General features: G+C 53.0%; 1 protein-coding gene across 1 annotated transcript; it reads left to right on the top strand.

Moving 5' to 3' along the window:
* The first annotated feature begins 5,217 nt into the window (after nucleotides 1-5,217).
* Nucleotides 5,218-11,936, top strand: LOC142420749 (uncharacterized). Its single transcript, XM_075524963.1, has 10 exons — nucleotides 5,218-5,347; nucleotides 5,444-5,532; nucleotides 5,945-6,106; nucleotides 7,011-7,268; nucleotides 7,398-7,592; nucleotides 8,347-8,500; nucleotides 8,995-9,221; nucleotides 10,028-10,241; nucleotides 10,723-11,151; nucleotides 11,647-11,936. Exons 1-10 carry the CDS (start codon nucleotides 5,218-5,220, stop codon nucleotides 11,934-11,936), a joined length of 2,148 nt encoding a protein of 715 aa, XP_075381078.1.
* The last annotated feature ends 925 nt before the right edge of the window (nucleotides 11,937-12,861 follow it).

Genomic DNA, 12,861 nt, shown 5'->3' with positions numbered 1-12,861 from the left:
ACAAGCGAGGACATGGGCGAGGGGGGGCTTCCCAGTAGGAGACATCAAAATCCTTCCCCCAGCAGCCTCACGTGCTGACCCGAAGCAAGAAGATGACAAACCTGGGAGCGCTGATCACCAACATCGAGCTCTGCAGCACGGTTGACGGCTGCAGCACAATCACGTTTCCCACCCTCAAGAAGCTTTCCGTCAACGGTAAGGCCTTTGGGAGCTCTCTGACGAGCACTGCTGCAGACAAGATGAACGGCACGAATCGTTGTGGGAAGTGGGGTTTGTCCCTGCGGGGGAGGGCCTCTGGGGACACCCTGAGCCCCGCAGAGTCCGGTGCACGCAGCACCCTCCCCTTGCCTCCCCATGGGCGGAAGTCCCATGGACGGGTTTCCCTCAGCAGCGGGTCACACTCGGGGATCTGGCTCTGAAGGGAAAAAGATCCTGTTGGAAGAAGGCTGAGGCCAGTCAAAGATTCGGCCCCTGTCACAGATGGATTTACCCTGTGAGGCGTGTTGGAGCACACTTGCATCTGCCGTCTCCTTGTCTACAGGTGTGCTGACGGGCCGTGAGCTGGCTGACTTAGAGCCTGACATGTCTTTGCCTTGCTTTCCAGATGTCGTTACTATTTGGAGCAGTGTGTCTAAGCATGTTCGGCAACAGCTCCTGCAGACAAAGGTGGGATCCGACCCTACCCCTCCCCTCGCCCAGACGGCTTCAGGGGTCCCGGCAGCCCTGTGCCGGCAAGTGCCATTGTTCTTCCCAGAACTGCACGGCGATGTGCAGATTTGCCACAAATGTGCCAAAGAGCCGCTTCTCCGTAAATTGAGAGACATAAAATAAATTAAGGAAAAAAAAAAAGGAACATAAAAATATATTTTTTTTATATACGCAATATAGAAATACAGAAATAAAAATGTGGTTGAGGTGTGCAAAAGTGGTGTGCACCAGGCGTCGGCAGGGCACGAGGCCACCCCCCCTTGCAAGCTCTCCCAAGTCCTCCCTCTGTTTTTCAGCCTACAAATGCTTGCCCTTCTCTTCTTTTTGCAGCCTCAGGCTGTCAGCATAACAGGACTGGGGACATTTCATATTCAAAAATGGCGCTCTTTTGAAAACGGCGAGGTGCTCACGTTTCAGAGACCTCTCTTTTTGCTGTCCGCGACTGTTGCAGAGATCCGTGAGCTGCGACATGCTTCGGTACCTGTTCCTGGTAAGAAGAGCAATGAATGAAAGTCTGTGTTTTCCCTTACGTCCATATATTTGGGGTTTATGCTGGTTGCTGTTTAGAAGCGGTGATGGACACATGAGAGGCCTTCAGAAGGCCCTGAGAACAACCTCCGTGGGACGACGCAAACAGCCCACCAAGTAGCAATGCCTAGAAAGGGGTCCTTTCTTTTGGACTAGTTTTTATTAAGGCTGTACAAAGCCTCTCCGCGATCTGCTTTAGCAACTGGCTTCGTGCCAGCCACCTTTATCGATTGGTGGGATGCCTGCTGGCCGATGGTCGTTTATTGGAACTGTTTACCATAAAGCCGTTGAGATGATGCCGATACTTTGTTCTTGCACCACACCGGACCTTGTTGAGGCAAATGCCCACAGGCCCGTAGAGCTACTTGCATGCAGAGAAGTGGGTCAAAGTCAGCTGTAGGGAGCCTTGAACGAGAGACGGAAATGATAGCTAGCACAGAAACCTGCCCCTGGCCAGATCTGCTGCCATTTCTGACCACTGCTGCCGTTGCTGTATCTGCAGCGTGCCATTGCTGGGGCCTGTGCAGCACTAAGAGCTTGGTGGTTTATTTGTGTTTGTATGCAAGTCTTCCCAGACCGGGAGTGCGCTACATGTGGGCTCAGCTCCGTGGCCTGGCACCCTCTGCTCTTCCCATGGGAAGCCGCCCCATTCTTCCCACCTTGTCCTGCCCTCCTGCGCGGTGTGGGCACAGATGGCCGAGGTCCTTGGCTCCTGTTTCTGTTTAGGGAATTATGGCTGGGGCTTGGCACATCCGTTGATGGAGTGATTTGACCCTAACTTGAGGAGAGGAGAGGCCTACGTCAGCTCCTTTAAGGAGCTGTACCAGGTGGTTAGACCAGACAGTGCTGTGGCAATGTATTTTACCTGAGAGCTGCTGGCGCTTTGTTTGAGTCTGCTGAACTGCTGTCTGAGTTAACAGTCTTCCTCCTCTCTTCCAGGTGAGATTAAGAAAGTGTCAGTGAGCTACAAGAAGATCCACTCAGACGTCCCCTATTCTGAGGAAGTTGTGCAGAACTGTATGCAGGAGACCCTGAACTTCTTCTACTTCATCCTAAGAAACAGAGAAGACACGGACTTCATTTTAAAGGACGTTGGCACTCTTGCCATGCGGGGAACAGAAGTGACAATGGCATTTTGCGAAGACTTTTTACTAAGCCTCAACAAGTCTACGTACGCGGTAGAGAAGTTGCTCACTGTAAGTCTATTGTTTTTTCCAGTGCTACTTAGAGTGGGTTTGACATCCCATCAAAGGACTGGGGAACTGAGCCCTGCTGGCCAGCTGTAACCTGCTGGGTCACTTGGGCTAGGCACGGTCTGTAGCAGTGGAAGCTTTCTGTAGTTTCTTTCTTTTATTTGCTATGGTTCAAGGGTGCTGGGAAGTTACGCAGTAGTACTTTTGCTGGGCAAGGAAGGGAAAGCCCTGGCAGGGCCTTGTCATAAATCGGAAAAAGGCCAAAGGAATGGCAGGGGTGATGATGTTCACCCCACACTCTGGACGTGAGGCGGAGGCGCAGAGACACCAAGGCCTTGCTGAGACCAGCCCCTTCGTGGCTGCTGGCACGCTATTGGTGTAGTTCTCCTGGCCTGACGGAAGAGAAGGAGAACCCAGCGTGGCTTCCTCCACGCTGCAGAGGCATGCAGACTCTTTGGGAGTCTTTGGAAGGACTCGGGGGATAACGCCAGCTCGGAACCATTTGCTCTCGGTTCAGCAACAGTTAAAGCAAGCCACCTCACTGCAACCAGCAGCCAGGAACCCAGGCTTGTAATGGGCCTTCCCTTGCGTTTGCCTCCATTGACTTCTTCCCTGGTAAACAAGGAGTCTCCTGCCTGACGCCGTCAGCTCTTGTCCTTGCAAAAAGGCTGGCGACGTTCCTCGCCCTAGCAGACGATATGCTGTGCAGCTTGTTTCAGTAAGGGGCTGAAGCACTTGGCCAGAAGTTTGCGGAGAGGCCGCTAATGCTTGGAGCTATGGAAAGGCCGTTGCGAGCATTGAGTTCCTTTCCCTGGAGTCACGTCAGATGTTTCTGTCCCTGTTGCAGAAGAAATGGGTCATATCGGACAAAGAAGTCAGTCTCTCTCCGAGCTGTTTTGGCCGTGTCTACCAGTTTCCACAGTGAGTATAGTTGTTTCTGCAGCCCTTGTCTGACCAAGCGCAGACGTGCTCAGCTCGTCTTTGGTAGCGCTCCGTCAAATTACTGGTGTGCAGCTAATTTCATCCTTGCTTTTGCTTCGTCTGGAGTTACGCATCCTCCATGACTGATTGTGGTTTGCATTTTACCATTACTCCCATCAGAGGGAACTGGTTTGCTAGGCAGAGGAATTGGGGCAACCCTGCTAACGTTTCATCTGCTCGTTCTCTTTCCATTGGTAGCGACTGCCCAAACATTTAACAGAAATAAGATCCTCATATTTCCGTTGTTTTGAATATAACATGGAAAGCTTCTCTTAGAGGCTCCTCTTCTCAAAGACCAGATGCACGCAAGTCCTCTGTCTGACGTTTCCGTGCCTCCTGTGACACTCACGTGAATCAGAGTATCTCCAGAACGCCTTCTTGGGTCAAGATGGCACGGGAGAGCTGAGGCAAAAAACCAAAACCTCTGCCTAGCGAGGGACTGCTGAGCCGCTCCTGAGGCCAGCACTGCTCGGGGGTTCCCTTAATGGCCTAGGACATGGGGATGACTCTGTGGAGATACCTTGACATTCATCTGGCAAAGAAGCCCTTTTCTCAGGATGGTGCGTCCTTCCTATTTCCAGGTTTGAGATGAGAGCAGTGCCTCGAAGAGCTTCTCTCACAGACAAGGAGATACTTGGAGAATTCGAGAGTGCTTTGAGCAGCATGGGAGTAAGAGGTAATGCTAGTGACCGATTCCTGGCAGAGAAACACACCGCGGCGTGATTCGATGAGAAAAACGACGCGGAGAACAACTGTGCACGGATTGCTAAGCTGTGCCGAGACCTCGCTTCGCTTTTAAACGTGGGAAGTCTAGCTCCTCGACCTTAATTCCTCAGGAACATCAGAGCTATAACGTGTTTGAGTTGAATGCGCCATGATAGCAAATTTTTTTTATACCGAACACGTATGCAACGCCAAGAGGTTGTTCCCCCAGAAGAGACTGTTAAGCGCCGAGATCTGTCTCCCTCCGAAAGCTGCTGTGCAGAGGAAGGACTAGCTGCAGCAGGAGGAAACTCCGACCGAAGAGGATGATGTGGCTGTCGAGGGTTGAACAGGATCAAGGGCTGGTGTCAGGAAGGGCTTTAGATCTCCCTCCGAGAAAACGGGTCTCGGAAGGAATCCCAGTGAGGCCTCAAACAGCTTCTAACATTGCAGAGCAGATCTGTGCCTCCTCCTGCCTGTTCTGAGAGGTTTTCTCCTTTCACGCTTGCAGCGGCTGTTCATCACACACTGCGCCTTCTGCGAAGGGGCCTTTCTCCAAACCACTTAGCCAGAGCTGCGATGGAGGAAGAAGCAGAGGGGAAAACGGAGGGAAAAGGGCCTCATGGCAGGTGAGACTCTGAAAGGACTCCATTAGAGTGGCCTTGTGCTCTAGTGCTTGTGCGGGATGTTATATAGGCTCATACAATAATGGAGGTTGGAAGGGCTCTCGGGAGGTCCTGGTCCAGCCAGCTGCTCTGAGCAGAGTCAGCTATGAGCTGAGGTCGGACCAGGTTGCTCAGGACTTTATCCAGTCTTGTCTTCAAAGCCTTCAGGGACGGAGACTGCCCAAGCTCTCTGAGAAACCTTTCCTTTGGACCCAGTGTTCGTATTAACTCAGAAGGGCTGTCCACACACGTCACCACACAGTGCATTTCCTTGCTGGATGGGAGGTCCCACAGTATTTGGGACTGCCTTGCAGTGGTCAGTGTAATGGCCAGGAGGGGGATACCAGTATCTCCAGGTGCCTGTCATTGCACAGGATGCAAATCCTCTCTCTGTTCCATCGAGGGGGCCGCATCAGGCCGCGTGTCCCGGAGCCTTCCTCATGGAAGAAGCTCATCTCCTTGATTTCCTCGGTGGCACATCCGAGCGTTACAGCTCAGGGCTATCCCTGTCTTTCCGGGGAAGAGGGGAGGACAACTGGGTGAAGAGAGCTCACTCTGCTGCCGAAGCAGGTGAGCAGCGTGAGCACAGGATGGAGAAGCAGCTCTTCCTGCGCTCACACCAGCTCACCCCCGTGTGTATTTTCAGACTGTTGCCACAACGTGCAGGCACAGAAGGAAGGCAGCACGAAGAAACTCCTTTCGAGAGCCCTGAATTGCCATTGCCTACTTCTGAAGAACACAGGCAGACAGGACAGGTAACGTAATACGGATTGAGGCAATTGTTGCGTCACTTGATTGTAGCAAACCAAGTGGTGGGGATGTCTTAGGAGAAACGGGTACATAGAAAAGTACGCAGATACCGATTCTGAGTAGATCTCTTACTGTGACTCATTTTCCCATTCAATTACCTATTTTGGGTATTGTTCATCTCAGAGAAGGAGCCGTAGGCCTTTTCAAAAGGTAGCTCTTTGATGACGTAGTTCATTGGTCATAACAGAAGGGCTTTCTGGTTGCACCTGTAAGAACTGTTGACAGAAACTGGGAAAAAAGGGAAGATGAGAGAGAGAAGGGCATTATTTACCAAAAAAAAAAAAAAAAAAAAAAAAAAAAGAAAAAGAAAAGACAGATGAGACTAACTGCTGCTATCGCATTTCTGGTTTCCTGTAGAAAGGACAGTTTGTATTTGGACTGAACAGTAGAAGAAAACTGGAGGCATCCGTGGCCAAAGGGAAGGAGAAGGAAGAGAACAGAGAAGCAGGAAGGGCCACCTTGCCAAAACTGCCTCAAGAGCAAGCTGGGAGAGGAAGCGACAAGATGTGGAGGGCCCAGGTACGGGAGTATCAACAGAGCAGCCTTCTTCTGGTCGGCGTGGCACTGTGGTTTGCACTCTCGCCTGCTCGCTGCTGTGAGGGAGGAATTGCCGGTAGAGGCCAAGGGGCAAAGCGAGCAGCCAGGCAGGGTGAGGGCATCAACGGGCCTGCTCCATCCCTGGAAAGGAGGCCACCTCTGCCCAGGCGCCGGCTCTGGAGCTCGAGCAGGAGCTCTCCCAGTCACATGGCTTGAGCCAGCTCCAGCCGGCAGCGTGGAGGGGGAGAGCTGTCTCTCCAAGTAGCACGGAGAGCACTCCGGCTGTTCTTCATAAGCAAAATGGCCGACATGTTATTTCAGCAGCTCCTTGGTGGCAGGGAGCCAGCATTTTGTGAAATGGCAGGACCCACCTGTTTTTCTGCTGCTCTATGGTTTGCTGATGGCCCTGCGTCCACCCCGCCCCACCCCTCCCAGTTCAGCCAGAAGCACCGCACAACCGGAGGCCCCTGCCCACTACACGCACGGAGGCCGCCCCTTCTGACCACGTCCCACCATGCCTGTTTCCGTACTGTTCTGTGATGGGCTCGGTGCCGTTTTTGGAAACCGCCGCACCCACCTGACCCCAACTCTCAATTCTGCAAGAAGCGCGTCTGTTGTCGCGTAAAGTCGCATCCCACGCGTGAGCAGCGAGGATGTGATCGAGGGTTTGACTAACGTCAAGCCAGAAGTAGTCTTGGAGCGTGGTTTCCAGTGACACCGTTGGAGAAATAGGTATCCAACTGTTGCCTTTAAACTGAAAGCAAGTAGGTGTGGGCCATCCAAATCCAGATGTCACATTGGTTTTGCTCCACCTGTGGCAAGGCCAGCTTCTCCCTTTTTGAAACCAACTTGGGCCACAGATTTCTGTCATTTGTCTGTCTTGCAGCTGCCCCAGGAGGAAGAAGACGGCCTCAGCTCCCCAGAGATCACCTCCGATACAGAAGAGGGCCTACAAATGGCGGAGGCTTGGATTCAGGCGAGGAGGCAGTTTCGAACTGAGCTGGAAAGCTTAGGGGACATTGAAAAATGGCTGGCTCAAAAACCTTCCCTCAGCAATCAAGAAAAAAGATGCTGGCAAAGAATAAAGGCACGCAGAGCAGACAGGAGGGCTGCTGTCAAATCAGCCGTGACCGACAGCCTGGACGTAAGTACGGAAGTGCGTGGGAAATAGCGTCTGCTGTGAAATCAGTAGAGTGACGCCGCTTTACCACACTGGCGGGCATGGGGATCCTGGGTAATGGTGATCTCAGGGTATTTTTCTAATCCTTTTCAGCGCTCACCACCAAAGAGCAGCCAGCCCCGGAAGAAGGGTACCATTCCCCTTATTTGTGCACCATACCCCCAGGCTCTAGTCACGCTGCATAGCCTCCTGCACAAACAGAAGCTGAGGATGGTGGACGTATTCAGGAAGGCTGGTATGGACGGGAGGAAGATCAAGAGAGCAGACTTCGTCACAGTCATCAAGGAGGTACATAGGGAACAGAAAAATAATGAAGAGCTGCAACTCTGCCCTATTTTCCTGCATGCCAACCCAGAGCAAATGGAAGAGCTTCAGCACGGGGCGTTTTTGCTTGCCTTACTCTCAGAGAACGGCTCCCACAAGCTTTGAAAAGCTGAAGGGCAAAGGGAAGGGAAAGCTGCAGAGATGCACCTAGGGCGAGTCCCAGGAGGGAGTGCAGAAACCCACTGCCTCACAGACTTGGAAGACAGTCACTGCTCAGTAACGCGGCTGTCGGGATCCTGCTGCAGACCCTGAACTGGCATCGAATTTCCCCGTGTTGATACTTGGTCTTTCCCCCACCAGGCTCCTACGTCTCCCCAACACTGCACTGCCTCTCAGTACGTGTTTGCACAGCACGGCTCACACTGGGCCTCGCTTTCCACAGGCCGCAGCGTTACAGAGCTGCAAAGAGCACGTTCAGGTTTATTAGGGTTTAGCAGTTCAGACGTTAGCTGATACTCTAGTCCGAGCCAAAATGTCTTCCCGAAACCCAGAGGGCTGGGGAGTTTGGCACAGCAAAAGCCAAGAGCTCTGCGGGGGGCAGCAGAAGTCGGGTCAAGTTGTGAATGCTTGATAAACCCAAGGAAACCTCAGCAGGTTGCCTTTGTGCCGCGCTTCCCTGCAAAAGCATCTCGAACACCAGCAAAGCTCGCCCCTCCCACTCTGGGGCAAGCCTTGATCTTCTGGTGATGCCACTGTCATTCTCTGTTTTGGTTGCCAGACCAAAGTTCCCATCAGCGACAGGGATCTGGAGGACGTGGTCATCTTCTTGACTTCCCCAAAACCGGGGAATTTTATAAGCCCCGAAGACCTGGTTGACTGTCAAAAGCAGTGGCTGGAAATGAAGAAAGGACAATCCCAAGAGACCAAAACAGGTGAGAGGAGAGCACTGGGTTGGGATAGACATCTCCATCCAGACGGGAAATGCCAAAGGGGGTGCAGAATGTGGCTTCTTGAGACCGTTGTCCCAGAGCAGAGTGGCCAGAAGGAGGCTTCTAGGGAAAAGCTGAAGGATCCGGGGGATGTGCAATACCGTCGCCAGCTCAGTTGCTGGAGACAGGTTATCCGGTCTTTCAGGTTGGGATCAAAGTCTGAACCCTGCAGTTTAACATCCTGTACTGGACTTTGCTTGTTAGCATTCATCATCCAGCCCATCCAAAGCAGGCCCTTTCTCTAGCTGTTGGTGGCAGCTGGAAAACACCGATTCAGAACAGCTTATTCTTTAGTAAGCTCTGTTGGGAGTTCCAGTCAGCACAACGTGCCAAACCCCTTTGTCTTAAACATGGATCGGATGTTCCTTTCTGCTCTGCTCTAACGTGGCTTCTCTGGGCTTTTTGTTTGTTTGTTTGGTTTTTTTAACCTGTCCTAGGTGTAGAAGCTCAGTTCCAGAAAGCCACCTGCAGACCTGCCACTGATCCACCTTCTGCTGGGGACACAGCCAGACAGATGAAGCCTCATGCTCCTACCAAGCCTGAAAGAAAATTAATACACTTGGACGTTCCACCAGTCAATGCCGAGCCAGAACGACGACATCTGAGCTGTGATGAAATGGAAGAGATTGGAAAACTCTTAAGAGAGAGGAGGCGGTGGGAGAAGGTACTGTGTATGTGGCAGGAGAACAAGCGCACCTGCGTGCCTTGGCGAATGTGGTTTAGAGGACAGTGCAGCAGTAAAGGAAAGGGCAAGGGGTTATTGTGCGTGTTAGCTTCTCAGTAGTCCCTTGACCACATGGTGCCTCGCAGCTGAGGTGCTGCTACAAGCCGTCTCAGACACTTCGTTTGGCTTCTGAACACTCTGGTGAGAGAAACACTTTTTCTGGGTAGCTGCCTAGGAGAAGAAGGAGGAGGAGGAGGAGGAGAAGTTGAAGCAGTTTCTGGGTCTGGGGACGGAGTCGTCTTCTGATCATCTAGTCGGCCTGTCCACCAGACTGTGATTTGTCCCTTACGGTGCTGATAAGCACTTTGTCCTGTTCGGTTGTGAGGCGCAGTGCAAGGCAGTCCAATGGAAGTGCAAGAGTGACTCGCTCATTCGCTCGCTCCCAGGTGTTTTCTTTGGAGCATCTTGGGTTGGATGAACTCTGGCAGAATCCAGGGCTACCTCCTCTTGCCAATGTGCTGCCCTACAGTCACGGGCTATGGGGAGAGACTTTCTTCGTCTGAGGCACCTGTGCCCGGTGTGCTGCTCTTCTGCTAAGCCCTCCAGGGAGTATCTGTCTGAGGACCCAGCTCTGGATGAGAACTGCACTCTCAGAGGAGTGCCTGTCCCTGCGATCCCACTGCGGGGTGCCGACTCCCGTTTGCACACACTTTTGAGATGAATCCCTGCCTGTAGCTTCTCTGCAGGGAATGCAGCAACTCCAGGGCCTCACTGAATGCTAATCGGGACCTGCCCTTTATTTGCAGAACAAAGACAGCCCGATAGAACGGAAAGAAAAGTGCCGGATGGTGAGATCTGGGGATGGCCCCGTTGACGAGCACTGCCTGCCCTCAACTGTAGAGGCTGACTTGGGAGAACTGGTTGACCGATACCGCAGGAATGCCGTCAGGAGCTATCTGAAGAGCTCCAGGCTGTGCAAAGAGCGCGATGTTCACATCACCGACCCAACGCTGCAGAAAGGTAAAGCAAAGAGCAAGGGCCTGATGTGAATGCGCTACATCTGACAAGTTCATGTCTCTTCCCGAGCCCAGAAGCGGGACTAACGTCAGGGGGCGCTGCCATTAATGGAGCATGTTTGCAGCCCTCGGAGAACCGTGGCAGATGCTGCCAGTTAGGATCAGCAATATCACCAGCAGGGCCAGAGCAGGGCTGAGATGTCAAAGGGTGCTGCAGATCAGCCAGGGCCCCGTCCCGTTGCCCCTGGGATGGTAGTCAGGTTCAACCGAGAGTGCAGCTCACGAGGCAAGTTCGTGGCGATGGGGCAGGTCCGAAGTCAAGCCCAGAAGTCAGACCATAGTCAGGATCGGGGCGGGTCCATAGCCAGGAACAGACGTGGCTGTGGCTCAGCTGAAGGCTGCTACGCCTGCAACATGTGAGCTGGAACGGGGCTCCTGATGCCAGGGCGAGGCATGACTGTTTTCTCTGTGCACTTTGGCAACAGCCCTGCTGCATCCAGGAGACAAGATCATCAAGGAGGGAGAAGACATAAGGAAGATCAGGCAGCCTGGAGGATACTACAGCGCAGGACGTGCTGATGCTCCATCGCCTGGGAGCACCTCCAGACCAGGAACTGCATCTGGAAGCCAGGCCAAGGAGATGGAAAATAGGTTTGTTCAAAGAGGACTTAAGATCAGTCCCCTCCTGCTGCCCCCGCTGTGCATCACCCCTCTGTGCTCAGTGCCCACGGTGTCAGAGGCAGTACCAAGGTACTGGAGTGAACCATTAGGACGCTGCAAGGGAGCAGCGAGCGAGAGCGAAGAGGTGGATCCTCTTCTCAGCTACACGGCCACTCCTGTGTTTTACCTAAGTCATTGCGTTGCAGTGGTGCCGCTGAACACTTTGTGGTGCCTGGCGGGAGCCTCGCAGACTAGTTGGGACTAGCTCTGTGCCCTGAACTACGGAGGTGACAAAACCTCTCCTCAGACCGACCCAGCGCTTGTCTGAAATCCCCTCAGAGAATGTTTATTCTTGTGGAAGAAAGACAATCCTGAAGAGCCGAGCTTTGGAGAAGCTTTTGGAGAGAGAGAAACATTGCAAAGCAGAGCACAATCTTCTTCGTTTATCTCTTTAACTAAGTGTTTAGATGCTACAGTGATGGGCAACATACCAGCTCTTCAGATAGCTTCACAAGCTGGCATTTCCAGTGTCACTCATGTCTAATAAGGACCGACACGGTCTGCACAGGTGTGGCAGAGCTTCCCGGGGCCGGGAAGCCCGGATAGCTGGTTCTTGTCGGGCTCACTTTTGCCCTTACTAGGAGAAGCAGTGAAACTGCCCAGAATTTTATTTCTGTAAAGCATGCTATTCTCTCTCATTTTTTCTCCACCCACCCCCCCCCCCTTTTTCCCCCCTCCTTTTTTCACAGGCATCTTCAGGGGAATAAGCTGCAAAAGTCAAGTGACAATAACTTCTGGCCAGGTCATCTCCTGGACAAGCTATGCCTTTACTTTCCTGAAAAGCAGCATGACAGGGCACACGCCTTGTTCAGCTATGTTCATCCAACCAGGCCCGCCTACCATGGCATCTAAAGCCCTGACTGCGGCTAGCTCCTCAGCGAGCCAGGACACTCGGCCTCTGGAGGCACTGCCTTCAAGAAGACCCGTTCCACCTGAAGCTCTTCTCCAAGCAGCAGGAGATGTGTGCACAGCGTTGTGACCCCTCTGTCAGCTCATGGGATCTGGGCCCCGCTTCTGGATAACAGAAATGTATTAAATAAAGAGCGTATACTCAAGCTGAAGGCGTGGGAGGGGAACATGGCTTGTGAGAGGTCTCCCTCCTGGGGGACCCCTTGAAACACCTTCCCTTCCCCAAGGAAATGTTTCTGTCCTGCTTTTTGAACAAGAATTCGCCACGCCACAGGCAAGCAACCTGTGGCGTAGCTGCCAGGGACAGGAAGCAGGCAAATCTGAGCATCAGACAGCTGGGCTGTAGGAAAAGGGAGCTGAAGCATTTTGTGAGAGGTACCTAGTCGGGGGGGGAGCGCTGCCAGATGACAAACTACCAGCTAGAGCCAGGCCAGCTGGAATTCCCTCTGCCACCCGCTCCTGCCTCCAGATAACCACATGCAGGATTTTCAGACAGTGGAACTGATCTTTAATTCTTCGAAGAAAGTCTACGCTTCCATTCATGTTGCACAGAGATAAAGCGGTATCTCTGTCATGGTCGCAATATACTCAGTACTGAACTGGAGGGAGGAAAATGGGATGTCCTTTATGACTGCGGGCACCAGAGTTTTACTTGCAAACAAAGAGGTGGCCCTTGCTTGAGCAGGGGGGTTGGACCAGATGTCCTCCAGAGGTCCCTTCCCACCTCAACCAACCAGTGCGTGATCGTGTGATTCTGTGTCCCCATTTCCGTCGTTTGGTGACGTCTCGGAGGCTCTCCCTGCCCCACGCCCTCCTCGGGGAGCGAGCATTGGGTGTGCGTTTTAGGGAGCAGCCCCCTTCTCACTGCAGGCCCAAACCCGGCCAGGTCAGCGGGCGTGGGGGTGATGGTGGGCGTCCCTTTGTGACCCCAGCCTGTGTCACAGAGCCCCTCCTCATCACAGCCCCGCGCCCCAGGCCCTCCCTTCACCTCCCCG

This window comes from Mycteria americana, chromosome 25 (assembly GCF_035582795.1).
Source record: "Mycteria americana isolate JAX WOST 10 ecotype Jacksonville Zoo and Gardens chromosome 25, USCA_MyAme_1.0, whole genome shotgun sequence".
NCBI classification, from domain to species: domain Eukaryota; kingdom Metazoa; phylum Chordata; class Aves; order Ciconiiformes; family Ciconiidae; genus Mycteria; species Mycteria americana.
Note: the sequence above shows the minus strand (reverse complement) of the source record. Positions and strands in the feature narration are given on the sequence as shown.